The sequence below is a fragment of the Prunus avium genome, chromosome 1, assembly GCF_965620075.1.
Source record: "Prunus avium chromosome 1, drPruAviu1.hap1.1, whole genome shotgun sequence".
NCBI lineage: Eukaryota > Viridiplantae > Streptophyta > Magnoliopsida > Rosales > Rosaceae > Prunus > Prunus avium.
The window spans coordinates 13,462,692-13,481,621 of record NC_142284.1 but is presented as its reverse complement, the minus strand read 5'-3'; the positions used below and the strand labels follow the sequence as shown (position 1 = coordinate 13,481,621).

Sequence of the window (18,930 nt, the reverse complement as noted above, 5' to 3'; positions counted from 1 at the left end):
AGCAAGGGCTAAATTGACAATTTAAAATAGTTTGATGGTTAAATTGGCTGAAAAAAAAAATTCATGGTGGACATTTCAACAAGCGTTATAGTTCAGAGGGGTTTTAGGCAGTTTACCCTAGAAAATTAGAAAATTAGAAATAAAAAAGAAAAAAAATTAAAAGACTGCAACCTTCCGCCTCTGCTCTCTCTGCATCCCTCTCTCTCTTTGCTCTCTCTCTCTCTCTCTCTCTCTCTCCCTCCCTTTTTTCCCTCTCTCTTTGCTCTCAGCCTTATGCTTGGTACAGAGAACCCACCGCCATTGTTAGCATCCGATTGGGTCATAATGGCGGCTGGGAGGCGTTTGACAAAGAAGACACTCCACTTCTAGCCAGACCTCACAAGTTCTCATCCTAATCTTTGAACCTTTGGGGTTGTTTTCTATTTCAGCTGGGATTGAATTCGATTCCCACGCTGACCCATTTTGCCCCTTTAAGCCTTTTCGCTGATGTTGTTGATCTTGGAGCTATGGGGGTTGTGATGGTTGAGGATGTAATAATTGTTCTGCAAAATAGGCCAGCTTCTACGTGCTTTTGGAGACTTCTCTGTTTTCTTTTATGGTCTTGGTCTGGCTGTTTTCTTCAATGGCCTTGTGTGTGGTGTGGGTTTCATTGCTTTGTTGTATGGATTATTTGGATCTCTTGGTTGCTTTGTTTTGGTGAAAGGACCAAAGACATAATCAATGCCAATTTTGGGCAAAGCTTGGTGAGCACTCTGGTGCAGATGGATCTCTGTACCAAAGACATAATCAGCCGCCATTATGACCCAATCGGATGCTAACAATAGCGGTGGGTTCTCTGTACCCAAGCATAAGGCAGAGAGAGAGAGAGAGAGAGAGAGAGGCGGACGGTTGCAGATTTTGTCTTTTAATTATTTTTCTTTTTCATTTCTAATTTTCTATGAATTTTAAACTGTTTATTGGATATGTGGGTTCTACTTAAATTCCACATCAGGAATTTAGCAGAATTTTTTACTGAAACTAACGGTAAGACAATTTTGATGTGTGAGGTGTAACATAAAAGACCAATAATGTCATAAAACAAACATAAAGGACTAAAGGTGGTAATTTGACAAATCTCATAAACCATTTGTAATAAAAATCCTAACAAAGAAAGTGCAAACACATGGATGGAGGGAAATTAAACTACACTTCAAATTAGGAGTAATTTTCCAATGTGATTAAATTCACACATGGATGGAGGGAAATTAAAGTAGAGGTTATTATTAATCAGAGTCAAAATTTCGAAAATCTAGATTTCAAAGTAAAATTACAAGGATCAGCTTCAATGGACGCAAAAAATGAGACAGTGCGAGAGCATACTACTACTCTGTTTTAATCAGATTCATATCCAAAAAAATAGACAGGATTTCGATCAAGGTAATCATCAGAATCAGAAGAATATTTAGAAGAGGAACCCTCACACCTGAAATTAGTAATATGAGAAGCGAGCTTATATATTTCATCATCGCCCTCGTCAAAACCTCTACAATCACTGACATCTAAAGCCACAAGCTCCTTGCAGCCCTGTAGTATTGTGACAAGATTATCCCGTTCAATGTCTGCCTGCCTCAAGCTCAAGTGCTTAATATTAGGCACCAACTTGACAATTGCCAATGCCTCAGCATTACATATATAGGCATTACCCACATGTAAACGCCAAAAATTCTTGCAGTGAATGCCGATCTCTGACAGGGTTTTCTCGATACCAACGCTGCTCCCCAAGAACAACTCCTCCAAATGTTTCCACTTTCCAATTAGTTCAGCAATCATTTTGTCAACGTACAGAGTCTTCAGGCGAGGACACCTGCAAACAAAAGTTTAACCCTGTCATTTTAGGGTGACTGAAAAAATATTAAAGAGATAAAGAACATGATTAAATACTTACATCAGAAGAAACTCTTAAAAGTCAAAATACATAAAGCTAAAACCCAAAAAAATGCACTAATGATACACATTCAAATACTTTAGAAAAAGCTTACACATCTGCAACATATTTCATTGCTTCCAAGGAACAAAATCCAGGTAGCCTGACAACAGTAGCTTGCCCTCTGCTACAATTGACAACCACCTTTAGAAATGCAGTGACAGAGAAACGATCCTCATCAATTCGATATATACATCGAAACCTATCCATAAAGGTTCCAAGTTCACCCTCAGAACTCCAAAGATCGTGAGTTGGAAGGTCAAAGCCATCAAAGCCACCAGGAAAAATGAGACATTCCCAGCATGAAGGACTCAGGGATGCTGTGTACCATGACTTGCACACAAAGGGAACATCCAAGAGTAGTGACTGCATCCCTACTCTTCCAAAAACATTCACCAAACAGTCCACATTTAAGTCCTCCCATCTTCGTTCAGTCTCCATCTACAAGAAAGGACATGATATCAAATCATTAATATACAGAATCAAATGGGAAATTAAAACACCCAAGTTATTGCTAATATGCATGAAAAACAGTCGGGTAGGGAGAAAGAAAACTAATGAACCGAAGATGGAAAGAGAATCAGCTCACCTTAAACGTAAGATAAATAGAGAAAGACAACGAAAAGCGAAAGGAACGGGAATTCCTACAAAAAATAGAAGCAGGAAGGCAAGCCATATTTACCAAAAACAAAAAGAAACGCAAAAACAAGCAGGATAACAAAAACTTGGGTTTGTTAGAAATGAAAAAGTGCAATTAGTGTACAATAACTTGTATTTTGTAGTTAACATATATAGGACCAAAGGTAAAACTAACCTTTGCCTCCCAAAAGGAAGATTGATCCAGCAAATGTTTCTGGTGATAATCTATAAATTTCATTGGTCAAAGTGAGTAAACTATCAAGTAGGGAAACTATCAATACCCAATTCAAAATAACTGGTCCAATAATATTTGGGATCGGCAGCAGACTTAATTGAGTGAGCCAATTCAAAAACAAATTTTTCTTCTTTTCTTTCCTGAAGATTGGGGCAGATTGAACTTCCAACCCACCGTCAACAAAATTTCACCCCATTTTTAAAATTTAACTACTTTTTTCTCTATCTAAAGTCCTGATTCATCAATCAAAAAGGAATTTCATATGGGAAAAAACATTTTATCTGAAAACAACCAACTACAGACATCCTTTTTTTAAAAACAAAAAACAAAAAACAAAATTAAGGTGCAAAAAATCAGAACTGTTCAATGAAACAGAACAGGAATGAATGCTAAACAGAAAGCATATTTAAACGACGATAATGAGCAGCAATAAGTAACGAGAGATGAAACTTACTTGGGTCCTACTTGCTCCGAGAGAGTGGCTGAACCAAACAAAATTTACAAGAAAGAAAAACTGACCGCAGAAGAATGAAGAGAATGGAGCGGTACTTAACTGTAGAGGATTCATGGGCCAAAACCCAATTTGAAATTTGTTTGGTATGGGCTAATCTCGGCTATTGCCCAAGCTTTCCAAACATGCGGGTATGGCCCACTAGATTCGGCAAGAGGGTTTTGCATTGCTTCTATGGATAAATGTCAGTTTTCTATGACTGTTGTATATTGTTGGCTTTATAATGTGTTATTGAGTTCACAGATTATGGTAAATTTCACATTATTATTCGAAAATTTATGCGCATGCCACGAGAAGTTACCATAGCATAATGTTTCTCACAATTTTTCTTACAATGAAAACACCCAATAGGACCCCAAAATACAGCACAATGATCGAATATATATATATAAATAAGTTTGATACAGGAGCAAGCAGTGTTCTTTGTATTAAAAGTTGAAACGAATGCCCCTAGTACCAACTTTCAGAGCAAATAGAACAAAACAACTTCTAAATGAACAATTCTGCACCACGATCAATCAGAATTGCCTCCACCATAGTAGTACCCATCAGAGCCATCATACTCATCATGGTCATAATCATCGTCAGAATCATAATAATCATTGGAATCAGAATCAGAATCATAGTAGAGTCTAGGTCTAGAACCCTGACAGCTGAAATTAGAAATATGAGAAGCAAGCTTTGATATTTCCTCATCTTCCTCATCAAAACCAATACAACCACTAACATCCAAACATACAAGCTTCTTACAGCCCCGTAAGATTGTTATAAGACTGCTCCGAGGAATACTTGCCCTTCTCAAGCTTAAGTGCTCAATATTAGGCACCAATTTGACGATCGACAACGCCGCATCTTCACCTACTGAAGCACCACGTATATCTAAACGACGAAAGTTGTTGCAGTGAAGGCTGATCGGTGAAAGGAGTTCAGCAATATTTATGCGACCTTTCAATGACAATGACTCCAAATTTTCCCACTTTTGAATCAGTTCTATTATCATGCTGGGTTCCAGAAACACTAGTTCACTAGGCAAAGACAAAGCCTTGAGGCCAGGACACCTGCCAACAATATAAAAATAAACGCAGATCCAAAAATATGCACTAATATTGAAACACATTGTAAAACTTTTTGAGAAAGCTTACACATCTGCAACATATTTGAATGCTTCGAGGGTACAGCATCCAGGTAGCTTGAGAAAAGTAGCCTGCCCTTTACTACGATGGATGACGAGCTTCATAAATCCGGTGACAGTGAAAAACATCTCATCAATTGTATATTCATCTACAAATCTTTTCATCCAATCATAGTAGTACTCGGTTAAAATTTCCGTGAAGTCGAGACTTAGCCAGCAGCAAGGACTGAGACTCGCTTTGTACCATGACTTGCACACAAAAGGGATATTCAGGAGCAGTGACTCCATACCGACCTTTGCAAAAACAGTTGCCAAACAGTCCATGTCTAACTCCTCCCATTTTACAAGACGATTCTCCATTTACAATAAGTAATGAAATGCAGAGAAATAGTTTGACTCCATATACCACATTTATACGGTCAGGATAGCACAATTTTTGACACATATTAATTAAGACACATTCTAGCCATTAGATTGAGCCACTTTCAATGGCTGTGATTGAATTTTATATTGAGTGAGTATTGCATTTAAAAAGTTAATCAATATGGGGAAAAGCACTAATAAAAAGTTGTTCACTATTTTCATTCTCTCTCCCACGCATAGGAAATGAAAGGACTCAACCACCACGCATGCACTACATCCAAGAGATGAGAGAAAGGCAATATGAGTATAATACAAATGGAATTCCCAGATAATTAACAACAAGAAAGACTAATAAAACCTTTGTGCTTCCCTCATTTCCCAAGAGAGAGGACCCTAATATGCAACGTTTAGCTTTCTCGGTCTGAAAAGTGCATTGTTGGAACTGAACGCCACCCATCGAATAGAAACATTAAACTAAAAAGCCCATACAAAATGAGCACTTAAGAAGAAACAATATCAATATTATATAAAACAAAACAATCTTGACCCAAAAAAACCAACAACAAAACAATTGAATACATATATAGGGGTCGCCACGAAATAAATAAAGAGATATTTAGTCATATACCAACTCTTAGCACTAAAATTATAAATAAATCATACACCATTTAATTTATATAAAAAAAATCCAAAAAATGATAGCTGACCATATTGAATTTAATTTTGATTATTAAATTACTTTGATGCCCTATTGAGTGTTTTGGGCTTTTTTATAAGGTTTTGGGGTTGGGTTTGTTTTAAGACATCAATGGTAGTTTTGTAATTTAAAAGAAGTTAAAAGCCCTTTTGTTATGTTGTAAATGAACTTTGGGTGTGTTTCTAAAGTCCATTTCATATAAGGTTTTTTTAAAAAAAATTTAGACTTCTATATTGGGTATAATAGTGAATCTCCCATAAATAAAAGCTTCATCAAGACCCATGAGTGTTCTTCGTATCAAAAAGTTTACATAGCAAATACAAGAAAACAACCTATAATAATTAGAGTCATAGTAAAAACTATCTCCGTCTGTGTCGTAATCAAAGTAATCAAAGCTATCTGTGTCGTAATCAACATCAGCATCAAAATCAAACGGCCTAGCTAGAACCCTTACACCTAAAATTAGAAATATGAGAAGCTAGCATTGATATTTCATGGTCACCCTCATCAAAACCAGTACCACTGACATCCAAAAACACAAGCTCACAACATCCCTGCAGTAATGTGATGAGATCACACCGACGAATGATTGCCCTCCTCAAGCTTAAGTATTCAATATTAGGTACGAACTTGACAATCGACAATGCCTCATCTTTACATAATGAAGCACGAAAGACGTCTAACCTACGAAAGTTCTTGCAGTGAAGGCTGATCTGTGAAAGAATTTCAGTAATATCTGTGTTGTTTCCCAAAGACAATGACTCCAAATGTTTCAACTTTTCAGTCAGTTCCATAATTATGCTTGATTCCCGTAACACGAAATTTCTAGGCAAAGACAAAGCCTTGAGGCTAGGACACCTGCAAACAGCAGTTCATCATAAATATTGAATAGTATAAATTGAAGTAAATGCCAAAGGGAAAACAAAAATAAAAATACACACATCCAGCAAAACAAACCATTGAAATGCCAATAATAAAAATAAAATAAAATAACTTACGTATTTGCGACTAATCTCAGTAGTCTGTTTGAACATTCAGGTAGGCTCAGAGAAGTAGCATTTCCACGGCTACGACTAACAACAAGCTTTACAAAACCAGTCATGGAGAAACGGTACTTACTAATTCGATACTGACGTATGAATTTTCTATAAAAGGGAGTAGCGATCCAAGGTTGATTTTTTGCGAAATAAGAAAACCGAGTAACCATAAAACCATCATGAAAGTCCGGTAAAATGAGACATTGCCAGAATGAAGGATCGAGGCTTGCTTTGTACCATGACTTGCACACAAAAGGGACACCCAAAAGCAGCGACTCCATTCCAACTCTTCCCAACACAATCAACAAACAGTCCACGTCTAAGTCCTCCCATCTTCTTTGATCCATCTACAACAAATCAAAACATAAATATTAGTCCAGCTATAAATATGATGAGGACATCTTTGTCAAACCCATTAGGGTTTACAAAAGAAAGAGATGGAAGAGGAAGTCATTTATTTTGGTCTTTACATCTGGCAATTTTTTTATTCTTGGGATTAGTTTTTAACTTGTTCTCTAAGTTTTCCAAATTTTAATAGGATTTCTAAGTTTCCTATTTTATTTTGGTTAGTATTTATGTTTTAGCAAGGGAATTTTTATCCTATTGTCTCTAGGCTCTCACGTAATTCATTATGGAGTTGAGTTGTTGAGATATAAGAAAAGTTTATTTCTAGAGATTGGAGACTACTTGGTGTGAAGCCAAACCCCTGGAGTGATTCCAAACCTATCCTTTTTGTTCTATTTTCTATTTTCCATTGTTTTCGCTTATGCTAAATTACCCAAATACTCAATTCACCCATATCCTACATCAAAATATATCAACACAGAACTAGATACATACATAAGCAAAATGCAAAAAACACAAAGAAATATTAAATATCAGTAGAAAAAACTAATAATCTAAATTAAGAGAGAGCTGAGAAAAGAATCACTGCAGATAAAGCAATGAAATAAGAAGCGACTGTAAACCATATTGACTACATATAAATAGAAGACTTACCTTTTCGCTTGTCATAGAAGTTGTGGAAATACCAAGAACATATACAAGAGCTCTTCTTCTCAATATGATCTCTCTAATTCTAGATGGGGTGAATACTTTAGTGTAGGTCGCGTGATTTTGGTTGAGTAGGGGCTCTTGTATTTATATGCATCCGTCTAGAAATCTTACCCATCAAGAAACTCTTTAGCTTTCCTTATTACATTAATGAAACCTTAATCCACAAGAAAGTTTCCAATCCTTATATGATTAGGAGAGTGGTACAAGACAATACAGCGACAGCGCCAACCATGCTAACCCTTTGTGGGAAATTCTTTTACTGTAATACATACCTTATTAACTTTTACCCTTCCCGAGTTACTGTATTCAAATGTAGGAAAAAAGCTATAATGGCTCTTTTGCCTCCCGCTTGACTTCCATTAATAATACCGGTAATGTTCATAATTAATAATACCCATTCGTTTCTTCATAAATAAATAAAAAAATTACCGAATCGTTTTTCTCGTGTGTTCCTCTCGTTTTAATTAAGTTCTATTCTGTTTATTGAAATTTTGGTCCTCTCCATTTCTATATCAATTACAATTCTTGATAGAAAAAGTGGGTGATATCAAAGATGGATTATCAAAAAAAATGTTCATGGCTTTATCAAATTGACAGAAAATAATATTTATATTAGGCTTTTTATCACAAATGGTCCTTGGTGTTTACGAAATTATCACGAATGGTCATTGAGGTTTTTTTGTGACACTAATAGTCCTTAACGTTTGGACTTTTTATCACAAATGGTCATTGCCGTCAAAAATTCTGTTAAGTATATGATGTGGAAGATAAATGGAGCCCACATGTCCAATCACATCGTGACATGTGGATTAAATAAATAAATAAATAAATAAATATTTATGAAAATCCATTAAAAAACCATTTAGCCTTTCTCTCTCTCTCTCTCTCTACTCTCCAAGTTAAGCAGAGTAGATCAAGAGCATAGCAGATCAAGATCAGTCTAGCATATTAATATAAATAATTAGTTCTAATTTGGATTATACACTAGTGCTTATTCAAAACTATTCTCATTCAATTATCATTACAGGTATCTCTAAAATTACTTGACTACTTGAGTTCATTTTTTCTTTTTTCAAAGGTTTAGAATATTGAATCTTTGGTTGCGGACATCAATGGCCGATCGTTTATGCACCCCGGCGAGCTTCTTGACTCAGTCCAATGCTTTGCTTAATTAGAAAGAACATAACCTTTAAGGTCCATCTCTCAATTTTTTTTTAATCCTAGTTTCATTTTTCTTTTAATATAAATTTTGGACAAGCACTGATCACATTATGTTGATTATTTTGCAGAAACGAAATATGTGCTCGAATGTATCGCTGGTCACGATGTCACGAGAGAGAGAGAGAGAGAGAGAGAGAGAGAGAGAGAGAGAGAGAGAGAGAGAGAGAGAGAGAGAGAGAGAGAGAGAGAGAGAGAGAGAGAGAGAGAGAGAGAGAGAGAGAGAGAGAGAGAGAGAGAGAGAGAGAGAGAGAGAGAGAGAGGCTAAATAGTTTTTTAATGGATTTTCATCAAAAAAAAATTTATTTATTTATTTAATCCACATGTCACGATGTGATTGGACATGTGGGCTTCACTTATCTTCCACATCATGCACTTAACAGAATTTTTGACGGCAGAGACCATTTGTGATAAAAAGTCCAAAACGTTAAGGACTATTAGTGTCACAAAAAAACCTCAAGGACCATTCGTGATAATTTTGTAAACGTCAAGGACCATTTGTGATAAAAAGCCTTTATATTAAGAAATATAAAATTAAAGTATATATAGCGGTAACCATTTATTTTTCAAAAATCAAAATGCAGGAAGATAATATTACAAGCACACTCACTAATTAAAATTCAGTTAATTAGAATTATATCCATCGTTTACCATTTCGTCACAACTGTTTCCCGAGTCATCCTCAAAAGCATAATCACAAGAGCCCTTAAAGCAGAAATTACCAATGCGAAATCTCCTCATCAATCCGGACTAAAACCTATACAATCACTGCCTTCCAGCAGCAGAAGCTTTTTGCAGCGCAGCAGTAACGCCATAAGATCATCCCGACCAATTTCTACCCTCCTAAAGATCAACTGTTTAATCTTAGGCAGGAAGTTAACGATTGCCATTGCCTCTCCAGTACAAAAAACATCATTAGACACACATAAGCCACAAAAATCCTTGCAGTGAATGCTGATCTGTGAGAGGATTTCTTCGAAATCATCGCCGCTTTCCAACATTAACCACTCCAAATGTTTCCACTTACCAATCAGCTTTGGGATTACATGTGGTTCGTCCCCATGAAATGCCAGAACCTTGAGATCACCACACCTGCAAACAAAATTTTACAATGACTCAGTTATATGGTGGATACATTTGAAAAGGAAAATTAACAAAATGCTCAAGCAGAAACTTACACATCCGAAACATATTTCAAGTCTGCTTCTGAAGCAAATGGAGGTAGGCTGATAACAGTAGCATGTCCCTTGCTACGACTGACGACAAACTTAATAAAAGCACTAGTCGAAAACTTCCAGTCATCAATTCTATATTCATTGACAAATCTTCCAAAAAAGGAGACGTTGGGAAAAATGAGACGTTGCCAGCAACAAGGATCGAGGCTTGCTTTGTACCACGACTTGCATACAAAAGGCACATCCAAAAGCAGTGACTCCATACCAACTCTTCCAAAAATATTCGTCAAACAGTCAGTGTTGAACTCTTCTCATCTTCTCTGAAACAAATTAAATTAAATTATAAAAAAGATTCAAATATGTAGGGATTTCAAAGGAAAATCAGAAAGAAAACTAATTATTCCAAAGAAACCGAGCCGAAATTACCTCAGCAATTCTTTTCCTCTTCGGCTCACGACTCTCTCCCCGATTCTCTTTTCCCCCAAACACTCCAATTTCATACATTTTAAAACCCTAGATTGAGACTCCAGAAATCCGGGGTAGCTAGGGTTTATGTATAGTTTGGACTTCGGTTGGTTGTTGTTGGGCCGTTGGTTTTTTTTGTTGCTTTTGTAGGGCTCACCAATATTGTGAATGAAGGAACTCGACTGAAAACGGAACGGGCCTAGATTTCTCCAATTTGATCTTATTGAGCTTACTTTGTGTACATTCTAGGGGATATTTGAGGGACACTATTGTAGGGCCCATCACACATTATATTTCAATGATCCGAACTGTCTAATTTTTAGATATTTCCTCAAAGATCATATCTGCAAAAAATCACTTGAATCCGAAATCATTTGACCACTTAATTAGATTATTGTTATTTTAGTTTTTTCTTGAAGCATCGTGTTCATCTATTTTGTTGCTAACAATTAGATGCCTTAATGATTTTCAATTTTTCTGTTTTTTTTCAAAGGACTATGAATGAAAACTTGAAAAATATACGGTTTGGATTGTTGAAGAAAGAAAAAAAAATCGTACGGTACCCTAAATGGTGTCCCTCAAATAAAATTATTTAAGGGATCCCTCAATGCAAGTGCTCAATTCTCATTCTACCAAAAAAATAAAAATAAAAAACTTCCTTATTGTATTTTAATTTGACATATAGGGTGTAATGTAAAACTCTATTATAGGTCAAATTTCCACATAATCAAATTCAAATTTAATGTTTGATATTTGATCGGAGATATTCTAAGAATTGAAATATGAAATAGAAATGAGATGGGAAAAAAACAAAGAGAAGACAATTCCAAAACATCAAAATGCAGGAAGATGGTATTACAAGCACATGCACTGATACATCAGACTTCTTTCATATTCATATATAATATTTAAAAAGTTGCATTGATGCTAACCATTGCAGATGCTCTTAACATAACTAAGGAGAGCTTATTTAAGTGTATCAGAAAGTGGTATACACATAACTTTGGTACCATGAGACCTATAAATAAATAGTTTACCGTCACTCACTTTTGGTAATTCAATTTTTCACCCACCCATGTATCTTTATTACTTGTTTCAAGTTTTTATTTTTGTTATCCTCTCCTTTGGTTGATCTCAATCCTTTTTCTTGATTTCGTTGCCATCGATGGCATATACCTCCTCAAACACACTTCTCCCTAATTTGATACAGCACACCCACATTGTGGTTTCTCAAACCTCTCAAGACACTCATGCACCTTAACATCACTCCTCCAGAGTACCTCAAGATAATTTTTTATACAAAAACGTATTCATATAAATCTCCTCAAAACAAAAACAAAAACAAAAACGGTATTCATATATGTTTGATATTTCGACAAAAAAAAAACACAAAAGTTTGATATTTGTTGTTTCTGGTATTTGAGAGACCATGACAAAACCTACGCGGCACAGTCTGCCATTAGCCTGCAGCACTGCAGACTGAATGTTACCTTATATGGTATTGACCGCTTTTCTCCCCACGCAAAAACGCATGCCTACCCCTTGCTTGATTTTAATGCAGAGGATGAGATCTTTGCTGCAGCACTAGATAAAAACAAAGCTGCTGTCTCACCATGATTCCTATTATATTCCAAAAGCAACGGTAACTTTTCTCATTCTTATCCTCAGATATTCGAATTCGAGCATGCATTATTTACCCTCAGCTCTCAGCTAGGTAAAACTCTTTACCCTATATAAAAGTAAGCCCTCCTGTTCATGATTTCTCATATTTTGTTTACTCTTCCTTTCTCTAGGTTTTTCCTAGCTAGCTACCTACTGTCTTCCTCTTTCTTTTTTGCTTATATTAGTTTCCCTCCTCTTCCTAGTCTACTTCCACTCCATCCTCACCGTGAACGACAAGGCTAAACACTTAGTCATCATCATGCTAGGCCTGTTTTTGGCACATTTCATTCTTTCCGATAGTATTGCAGAGAGTCCTGGTGATGTTTATGTCGGGCGTGCATTAATGGTGGGTGTTACTTTATGGCAGTGCGTTGCAACTTTTTGGCTGTGGGTTGCATGGTGGTGGCTTCTACTTATTTCATATCATCTTCCATACGTTTCCACCACTTGGGTAGTTCTATTCTGCCTGTGGACATTTTATTGGGTCAGATTGCTTGCCATACTTCCATATTCCATTTGGCTTCCGATGTGCCTAATCTGTAATATTCCCAGTTTCATCATGCTAGTGGCTGCTAGGCTATGGTTCATACGCGTATCCAACGCTATGTGGGCCAAACTCATGAGAGGAAACTAGGTATATATATTTTCTTCCCTTTCTTTTTTCTTGTTTCTTTCTTGAATTTAAAAAGAAAAAAAGGCAAGCTTTTTAATGTTTATTTTATTCATGGCAGTCTCCAAGGTTGTTGTTGGATCGAAGGAGAAGAAGAATCGTATCAAAACAACAACAGAAGAAGGAGGGAAAGAAGTGGGTGCAAGTTCTTTTGTGGGTTTTTTTCTCTTGTATGCACTGCTATTTAGGAGTCTATTTAGTTATTTAGTTTTGTTTTTGGGATCCAAATTCGAACTACATTCAATTTATACTACTACATATTCATGTTGGAATGGAACTTTTAATACAAAGAACTCTGTTACACTGATCCAAGGTCAAGGTGTATACCAGAAAACAACCTCTAATCATCATCAGAACTCTCTCCATATATCAGAGATCAATCTGTCATGGTTATCTTCAGAATCATAGAGTTCGGAACCCTCACAGCTGAAATAAGCAATATGAGAAGCAAGCTTTAATATTTCATCATCATCCTCTTCAAAACCTAGACAATCACTGGCATCCAAATACACAAGCTCCTTACAGCCTTGAAGTAATGTGATAAAATTTATACGACGAATTCTTGAACAGCTCAAGATTAAATACCGAATATGGGGCACCAATTTGATGATTGAAGATGCCTCATCTTCACCTATTAAACAATCACGCAATTCCAAACCACGAAAGTTCTTGCAGTGAAGGCTGATCTGTGAAAGGATTTCAGCAATATTTCTGTTATTTCCCAAAGACAGTGACTCCAAATGTTTCAACTTTTCAGTCCGCTCCATTATTATGCTTGATTTCTGGAACAATATTGATGTTGCCGGTCATTGCTCATCTCTCTCTATATTTTTCTGACGTGTTTCTGTTATATATATATGGGAGCTTTAGTTTTAAACCATAATATAGTTTACTAATTTAGTAGAAAGAAATACAATTTAGTCTAATTAGCAAAAGGCCAAAAACCAAAATGTAACAAAATGTAACAATTTAGTCTGTTATATATATATATATATATATAATTTTTTAGCTGCAGTAAAAATAAAGGTAAAAATGAAAGAACAGAACAATTGAATGCGAAGGTCGTGACTCGAACCCAAGCCACTCTGAGATACCAAAGGAACTAGATACCAGCTCAACAGGACACAGGCTTTTGTTCCTGTGCTGCACGCTTGATTATATATACGTTATCTACAATATTAATATATTATTGTATTATAAAGGCAGTGATCGAGAAATGACTCGCGTCAATTTGATATTCATGCACAAATCTTTGCAAAAAGGGATCATAACACCAATATTCAGTGTCCAAGGTATAACCAAAATAGCTGGTTGTAATGTTTGGAAAAATGAGACATTGCCAGCATGAAGGATCGAGGCTTGCTCTGTACCACAACTTGCATACAAAAGACACATCCAAAAGCAGTGACTCCATACCAGCTCTTCCAAAAATATTCACCAAACAGTCTATGTTTAAGTCTTCCCATCTTCCTTGATCCATCTGAAAGAAATAAAATATGTCTATATAAATGACAAAACGCAAAAGATTTGGCTTCATCAAGGATCAAGGACTTCTAATCTCAGCAATTGGATTGCATGTATGATATATTAAAAAATTATTTAACCCACTGATATATCTATTATAGAAAATGATTTATTCTCATCTGTTTATGTCTTTCCATTTTTAACATTGATGAATTGTTATGCAGACCAAAAATAGGTTAATGTATTCATTTGGTTCGTTCTCTGGAAATATCTATAGCTGTACTGTTTCTGCTCATGTTCACATATATCTTATTATCCATATTACTAAAAAGAATGAGAGATCAGCAAACATTAACTACCATCTAAAAAGAAAATTACACGACGTACCAAAAAGTCAAGTGTGGACCCTATTAGACAACCCAAGAAAGAGGATCACCATTTCTAGAACCCTCACAGCTGAACTTATCAATATGAGAAGCAAGCTTTAATATTACAACATCACCCTCATCAAAACCAGAGCAATCCCTCGCATGAAACAAATCATCAATTAAGCAAATTCCTTCCAAGAAAGAGTAAACAAACCTATTGATTGAGTGCTTGAGTTTGATCTGCAACTGTAATAAAACAAGTTATCACACCCTATGTGGGTGAGTGGGAGATGTAATAAAACAAGTTATCACACCCTATGTGGGTGAGTGGGAGATGTAATAAAACAATGATTATGCACTAATCCTTGTTTTATGGCACTACACAAATTAAGGCACTTAGCCTTGTTTTATGGCACTACACTAATCCTTGTTTTAAGGCACTAAACCTTGTTTTAAGGCACTACCAACTTAAGCACTAGTGTATGTTTTATGCTCTCTTGAGATGAGCTAAGACAACTCCTATAAATAGATGGAGTGTGTGCAAGTGAAGAGATGATGAGAAGCATTAGTGCATACTCTCTAAGTTGGTGTGTGTGAGACAAGAAGTGTGAGTGCATATCAAAGAGTTGTAGTGAGTTTTACACCCACAAAGAGAGAAACCTCATATCTCCCTAAACACTCTCCTTTAGGCAATTCACCAAGAGCCTTGGTCTTGGGTACGTGGAATCAATGGAGTAACTTTCATAGCCAATCCAACGACCTTGGAGACGAGGAACGTGTAGAATCTTGTTGGCGTGTTCGTGACGTGGAAGCATCTCGGCGGGCTAGTAATTGCAAGCGGTTTTTCACTTGGAATCTTCCGCAAGGTATGCAGTACCTTATTCCGAATATATATTAACGATTATTAACAGTGGTATCAGAGCTTGTATGCTTGCTTTTCGCCATGTTATGATGCATGAGAATGTGTTTTTTTTCTTCCACAAGAACTACCATGAAAGCATGAACCAAGAAACTTCGTTTTTTGTTTGATTGTTTTTTGATGTTTTATTTCCATGAAGTATGTTCCTCTATGTGATGAGAACTTACCTTTAAATTTTCGTACAATTTAAAGAAGTGGTTTAGGAGAAAAATTGAAACCAAAGAGCATGAAAAACAGTTTGTTTTCGAGTTTTTTAGAGCATGTTTGTATGCTGTTAAATTGTTTTTCAATGCTGTTTCTTTGCCTTAGCATATTCTCTGTTGCATGAGCTTTCCAATGATATATCGTATGCGTCATTTGGATGCATAACGAAGGAGATAAAGGTCTCCAAAGATGGCCAAATGATCATGAAAATCTGGAAATTTTTTTCTGGAAATTTCAGCATATGAACAGTGTTCTTCGTGAACAGTGTTCTTCGTGAACAGTGTTCTTTGTGAACACATCCTCTTTGAAGGCGCGTGAGAGCACGTATGCCCTTTGTAGAGCTTCATCTTAGACATACGGAATCCAATCGTGGACTCCTCCCGTCTATTTTCTAAAAATCATTTGGCTAAAGTATCACTTGGAATAAATGAATAATTGTTTGTTTATGAAGTTGCAACATAATGACATGTCATTTAGAAACTAAATATGTTATTAAGTTGTTCATATTTAGCATGCCAAATATGGACTTAAGATTGGTTGAGTTAATTTATGGGTCATACTAGTGGAATTGACTACCCAAAAATGTGTGATGTCTAGGCAAGTTATTTAGGAAACACCTTTGGTGTTTAAGAGGAAATGGTATTTAAGCGAGTTCATCTCCACCACTACTCCCGAAACTTACCTGGTCACATTTTTTCGGTGGACTTTCATTGGTTAACCTATTAAATGGATTCCCAATTTTAGATCTATGAGAGGCCCATGCGCTTTTATGAAACTGCGCAAACATTTGTTTGGTTGGAAACTTTGTGTTTTCTAAGTAGAAATTTGTTTAAAAGTAATTGAAAATGTTTATTTAGACTTGCTTTTTTGGGTGATGATTATAAGCATAGCAAATTTTCGAGTCCAAATTTGTAAGGAAGGATAATTCTTTTCAATTTATTTTTGAAACAAATAGAAATGTGCAAAACACTAATACTAAAGTCAATCCTTGTGTGTTATAGATAATGGCCACCAAAAATGTTGTTGCTGACCTAAATAAGGGAGACAAACTTGAGGGTACCAACTATGATATTTGGCATAGGAAAATTCAATATCTCTTGAATGAGCAGGAGTTATTGGAAACATTAACCAATTCAATGGTCGAACCTGAGGTTGGGCAAACGGCCCAACATCGCCGTGATCTTGAAGCTTATCAGACTTGGTTCAAAAAGGATCGTTGTGCGCGCTTTACTATGCTAAGCAGCATGCACAATGATCTTATTGGGGGATATGAAAGCTACCCTACTGCCAAGGCTTTATGGGATCAACTAAAGTTTGATTTTGGTGGTACGTCCACCACTCGACTTAGAAGTTTGGTCCTGAAGTTTGAGGTATACCGCAAAAATCCTAAGCACACGATTCATGAGCACTTAAGGGTGCTTTCTAGCATGATACGTGACTTAAAGGCTGCTGGAAATACCCTCACTGATGAGCAGCAAGTGCAGGCAGTCATCAGATCCCTGCCAGATTCATGGGGCTCCATGAAACAAATCATGACACATAATGAGAATATCAAGAATTTTTCTGATATTTCTCGTCATGTTGAGCTAGAATCGGAGCGCCAAGAGGCGACCAATGCTACTGTCCTTTTCGCCCAGGGTGGCACGTCTAAGACTAAAGGGTCTAAGCGTAAAGGAAAAGGAAAGACAGATAAGCAGGATGGGGCAAACAAACTTGCACCAAAGGATGACAACAAAACCAAGCGCCGTCGGGGCAAGCGTGGTGGGAAGAAAGACTTGTCCAAAGTCAAATGCTATAACTGTGATAAGAAGGGTCACTTCGCTCGTGATTGTACTGAGCCGAAGAAGGTATCTTTCTTGACTAAACCTTCCCACATATATGTATGTGAACATGTTTTAGTTGCTAATACGTCCTCTGGGTGGATTGTAGATACGGGAGCAACCAAACATGTGACTCGAGATCGAGAAGGTTTTTTGGATTATCGACGAATTCCAAAGGGCACCTCTGGTGTGTTCATGGGTGATGGAAGCCGTATAGAAGCTTTGGGAGTTGGTTCATATCAACTTCAGATGCGCAATGGGCGCACATTGCTCCTCAATAATGTGCTCTACGTTCCTGGAATTCAGCATAATCTATTTTCAGTTTTAGAGTGTTTGCGTGATGGATATTGTTTTAAGTTTTCTTCTTTTGGTTTGGATGTGTTATTGGATGGTACAATTGTTGGTCATGGTTTTTTAAGGAGTAACTTCTTTTATTTGGATTTGAATGATTCTGATTACTCATCTTCTTATATAGCTTATGCTGATGTACATGTTGATTCTGCAACTTGGCATGCTAGACTAGGACATATAGGACGTGACAGGATGACAAGGTTAGCTAGAGAAGGTCTTTTAGGCTCACTCGCTAAAGTTGACCTACCTATATGTGAATGTTGTCTGGCTGGTAAAGCTATAAGAAAGCCTTTTGGTAAGGCTAAGAGAGCTACTCAACCGCTAGAGTTAGTTCACTCGGACATTTGTGGACCTATGAGTGTGAAGGCACGCCATGGCGCCTCTTATTTTCTCACATTTATTGATGATTACACGCGATATGGTTATGTCTATCTGATCGCTCACCGCTATGAAGCCTTGGATTGTTTCAAGCGTTTTATAGCTGAGGTTGAGAATCAGATAGAGAAGAGTTTAAAGGCTCTTCGCACAGACCGCGGACGCGAGTACTTATCTGAACAGTTTAAAGAACTATGTGAAAATAAGGGGATACGCAGACAACTTACTGTTCCTTATACACCGCAACAAAATGGTGTTGCGGAAAGAAGGAATAGAACTTTATTAGACATGGTTAGGTCTATGATGGCGCAAGCTAATCTCCCAATTTCGTTTTGGGGAGATGCAATATTAACTGCTGCCTACATTCTTAACCGAGTGCCTTCCCAATCAGTCACTTCAACCCCTTACGAATTATGGAAAGGCGAAAAGCCCAATTTGGGGCATTTGCGCCCTTGGGGATCAGCTGGTTTTGTTCATAATACTTTCCACAAGCATGGAAAGCTTGGCCCTCGAGGTAAAAAACATATCTTCATAAGGTATTGCGAGCACTCGAAAGGCTATGTGATGTATGGTGAACATGCTGATGGAGGAATGACTGAAATAGAT

The 18,930-nt window shown here is 36.7% G+C and overlaps 5 protein-coding genes across 5 annotated transcripts; 1 reads left to right on the top strand and 4 right to left on the bottom strand.

The window, feature by feature from the left end:
- Positions 1 to 1,234: 1,234 nt before the first annotated feature.
- On the bottom strand, positions 1,235 to 3,420 carry LOC110764486 (F-box/LRR-repeat protein At3g48880). Its single transcript, XM_021967474.2, has 5 exons — positions 3,292 to 3,420; positions 2,778 to 2,827; positions 2,553 to 2,607; positions 2,019 to 2,404; positions 1,235 to 1,843 (listed from the first exon to the last, which is right to left on the bottom strand). Exons 1-5 carry the CDS (start codon positions 3,403 to 3,405, stop codon positions 1,372 to 1,374), a joined length of 1,077 nt encoding a protein of 358 aa, XP_021823166.2. The 5' UTR covers positions 3,406 to 3,420; the 3' UTR covers positions 1,235 to 1,371.
- A 93-nt stretch (positions 3,421 to 3,513) lies between these two features.
- On the bottom strand, positions 3,514 to 5,032 carry LOC110764493 (F-box/LRR-repeat protein At3g48880-like). The gene is made up of 2 exons (XM_088246449.1): positions 4,491 to 5,032; positions 3,514 to 4,406 (listed from the first exon to the last, which is right to left on the bottom strand). The coding sequence occupies exons 1-2, from the start codon at positions 4,838 to 4,840 to the stop codon at positions 3,863 to 3,865; spliced, it is 894 nt and encodes a 297-aa protein (XP_088102575.1). The 5' UTR covers positions 4,841 to 5,032; the 3' UTR covers positions 3,514 to 3,862.
- Positions 5,033 to 5,820: 788 nt separating this feature from the next.
- Positions 5,821 to 7,669, bottom strand: LOC148297364 (F-box/LRR-repeat protein At3g48880-like). The gene is made up of 3 exons (XM_088247116.1): positions 7,577 to 7,669; positions 6,539 to 6,924; positions 5,821 to 6,398 (listed from the first exon to the last, which is right to left on the bottom strand). The coding sequence occupies exons 1-3, from the start codon at positions 7,589 to 7,591 to the stop codon at positions 5,978 to 5,980; spliced, it is 822 nt and encodes a 273-aa protein (XP_088103242.1). The 5' UTR covers positions 7,592 to 7,669; the 3' UTR covers positions 5,821 to 5,977.
- Positions 7,670 to 9,591: 1,922 nt separating this feature from the next.
- LOC110764492 (F-box protein FBW2-like) lies at positions 9,592 to 10,289 on the bottom strand. The gene is made up of 2 exons (XM_021967480.1): positions 10,030 to 10,289; positions 9,592 to 9,943 (listed from the first exon to the last, which is right to left on the bottom strand). The coding sequence occupies exons 1-2, from the start codon at positions 10,287 to 10,289 to the stop codon at positions 9,592 to 9,594; spliced, it is 612 nt and encodes a 203-aa protein (XP_021823172.1).
- A 6,493-nt stretch (positions 10,290 to 16,782) lies between these two features.
- Positions 16,783 to 17,507, top strand: LOC148297363 (uncharacterized). The gene is made up of 2 exons (XM_088246619.1): positions 16,783 to 17,446; positions 17,503 to 17,507. Exons 1-2 carry the CDS (start codon positions 16,783 to 16,785, stop codon positions 17,505 to 17,507), a joined length of 669 nt encoding a protein of 222 aa, XP_088102745.1.
- Positions 17,508 to 18,930: the final 1,423 nt, after the last annotated feature.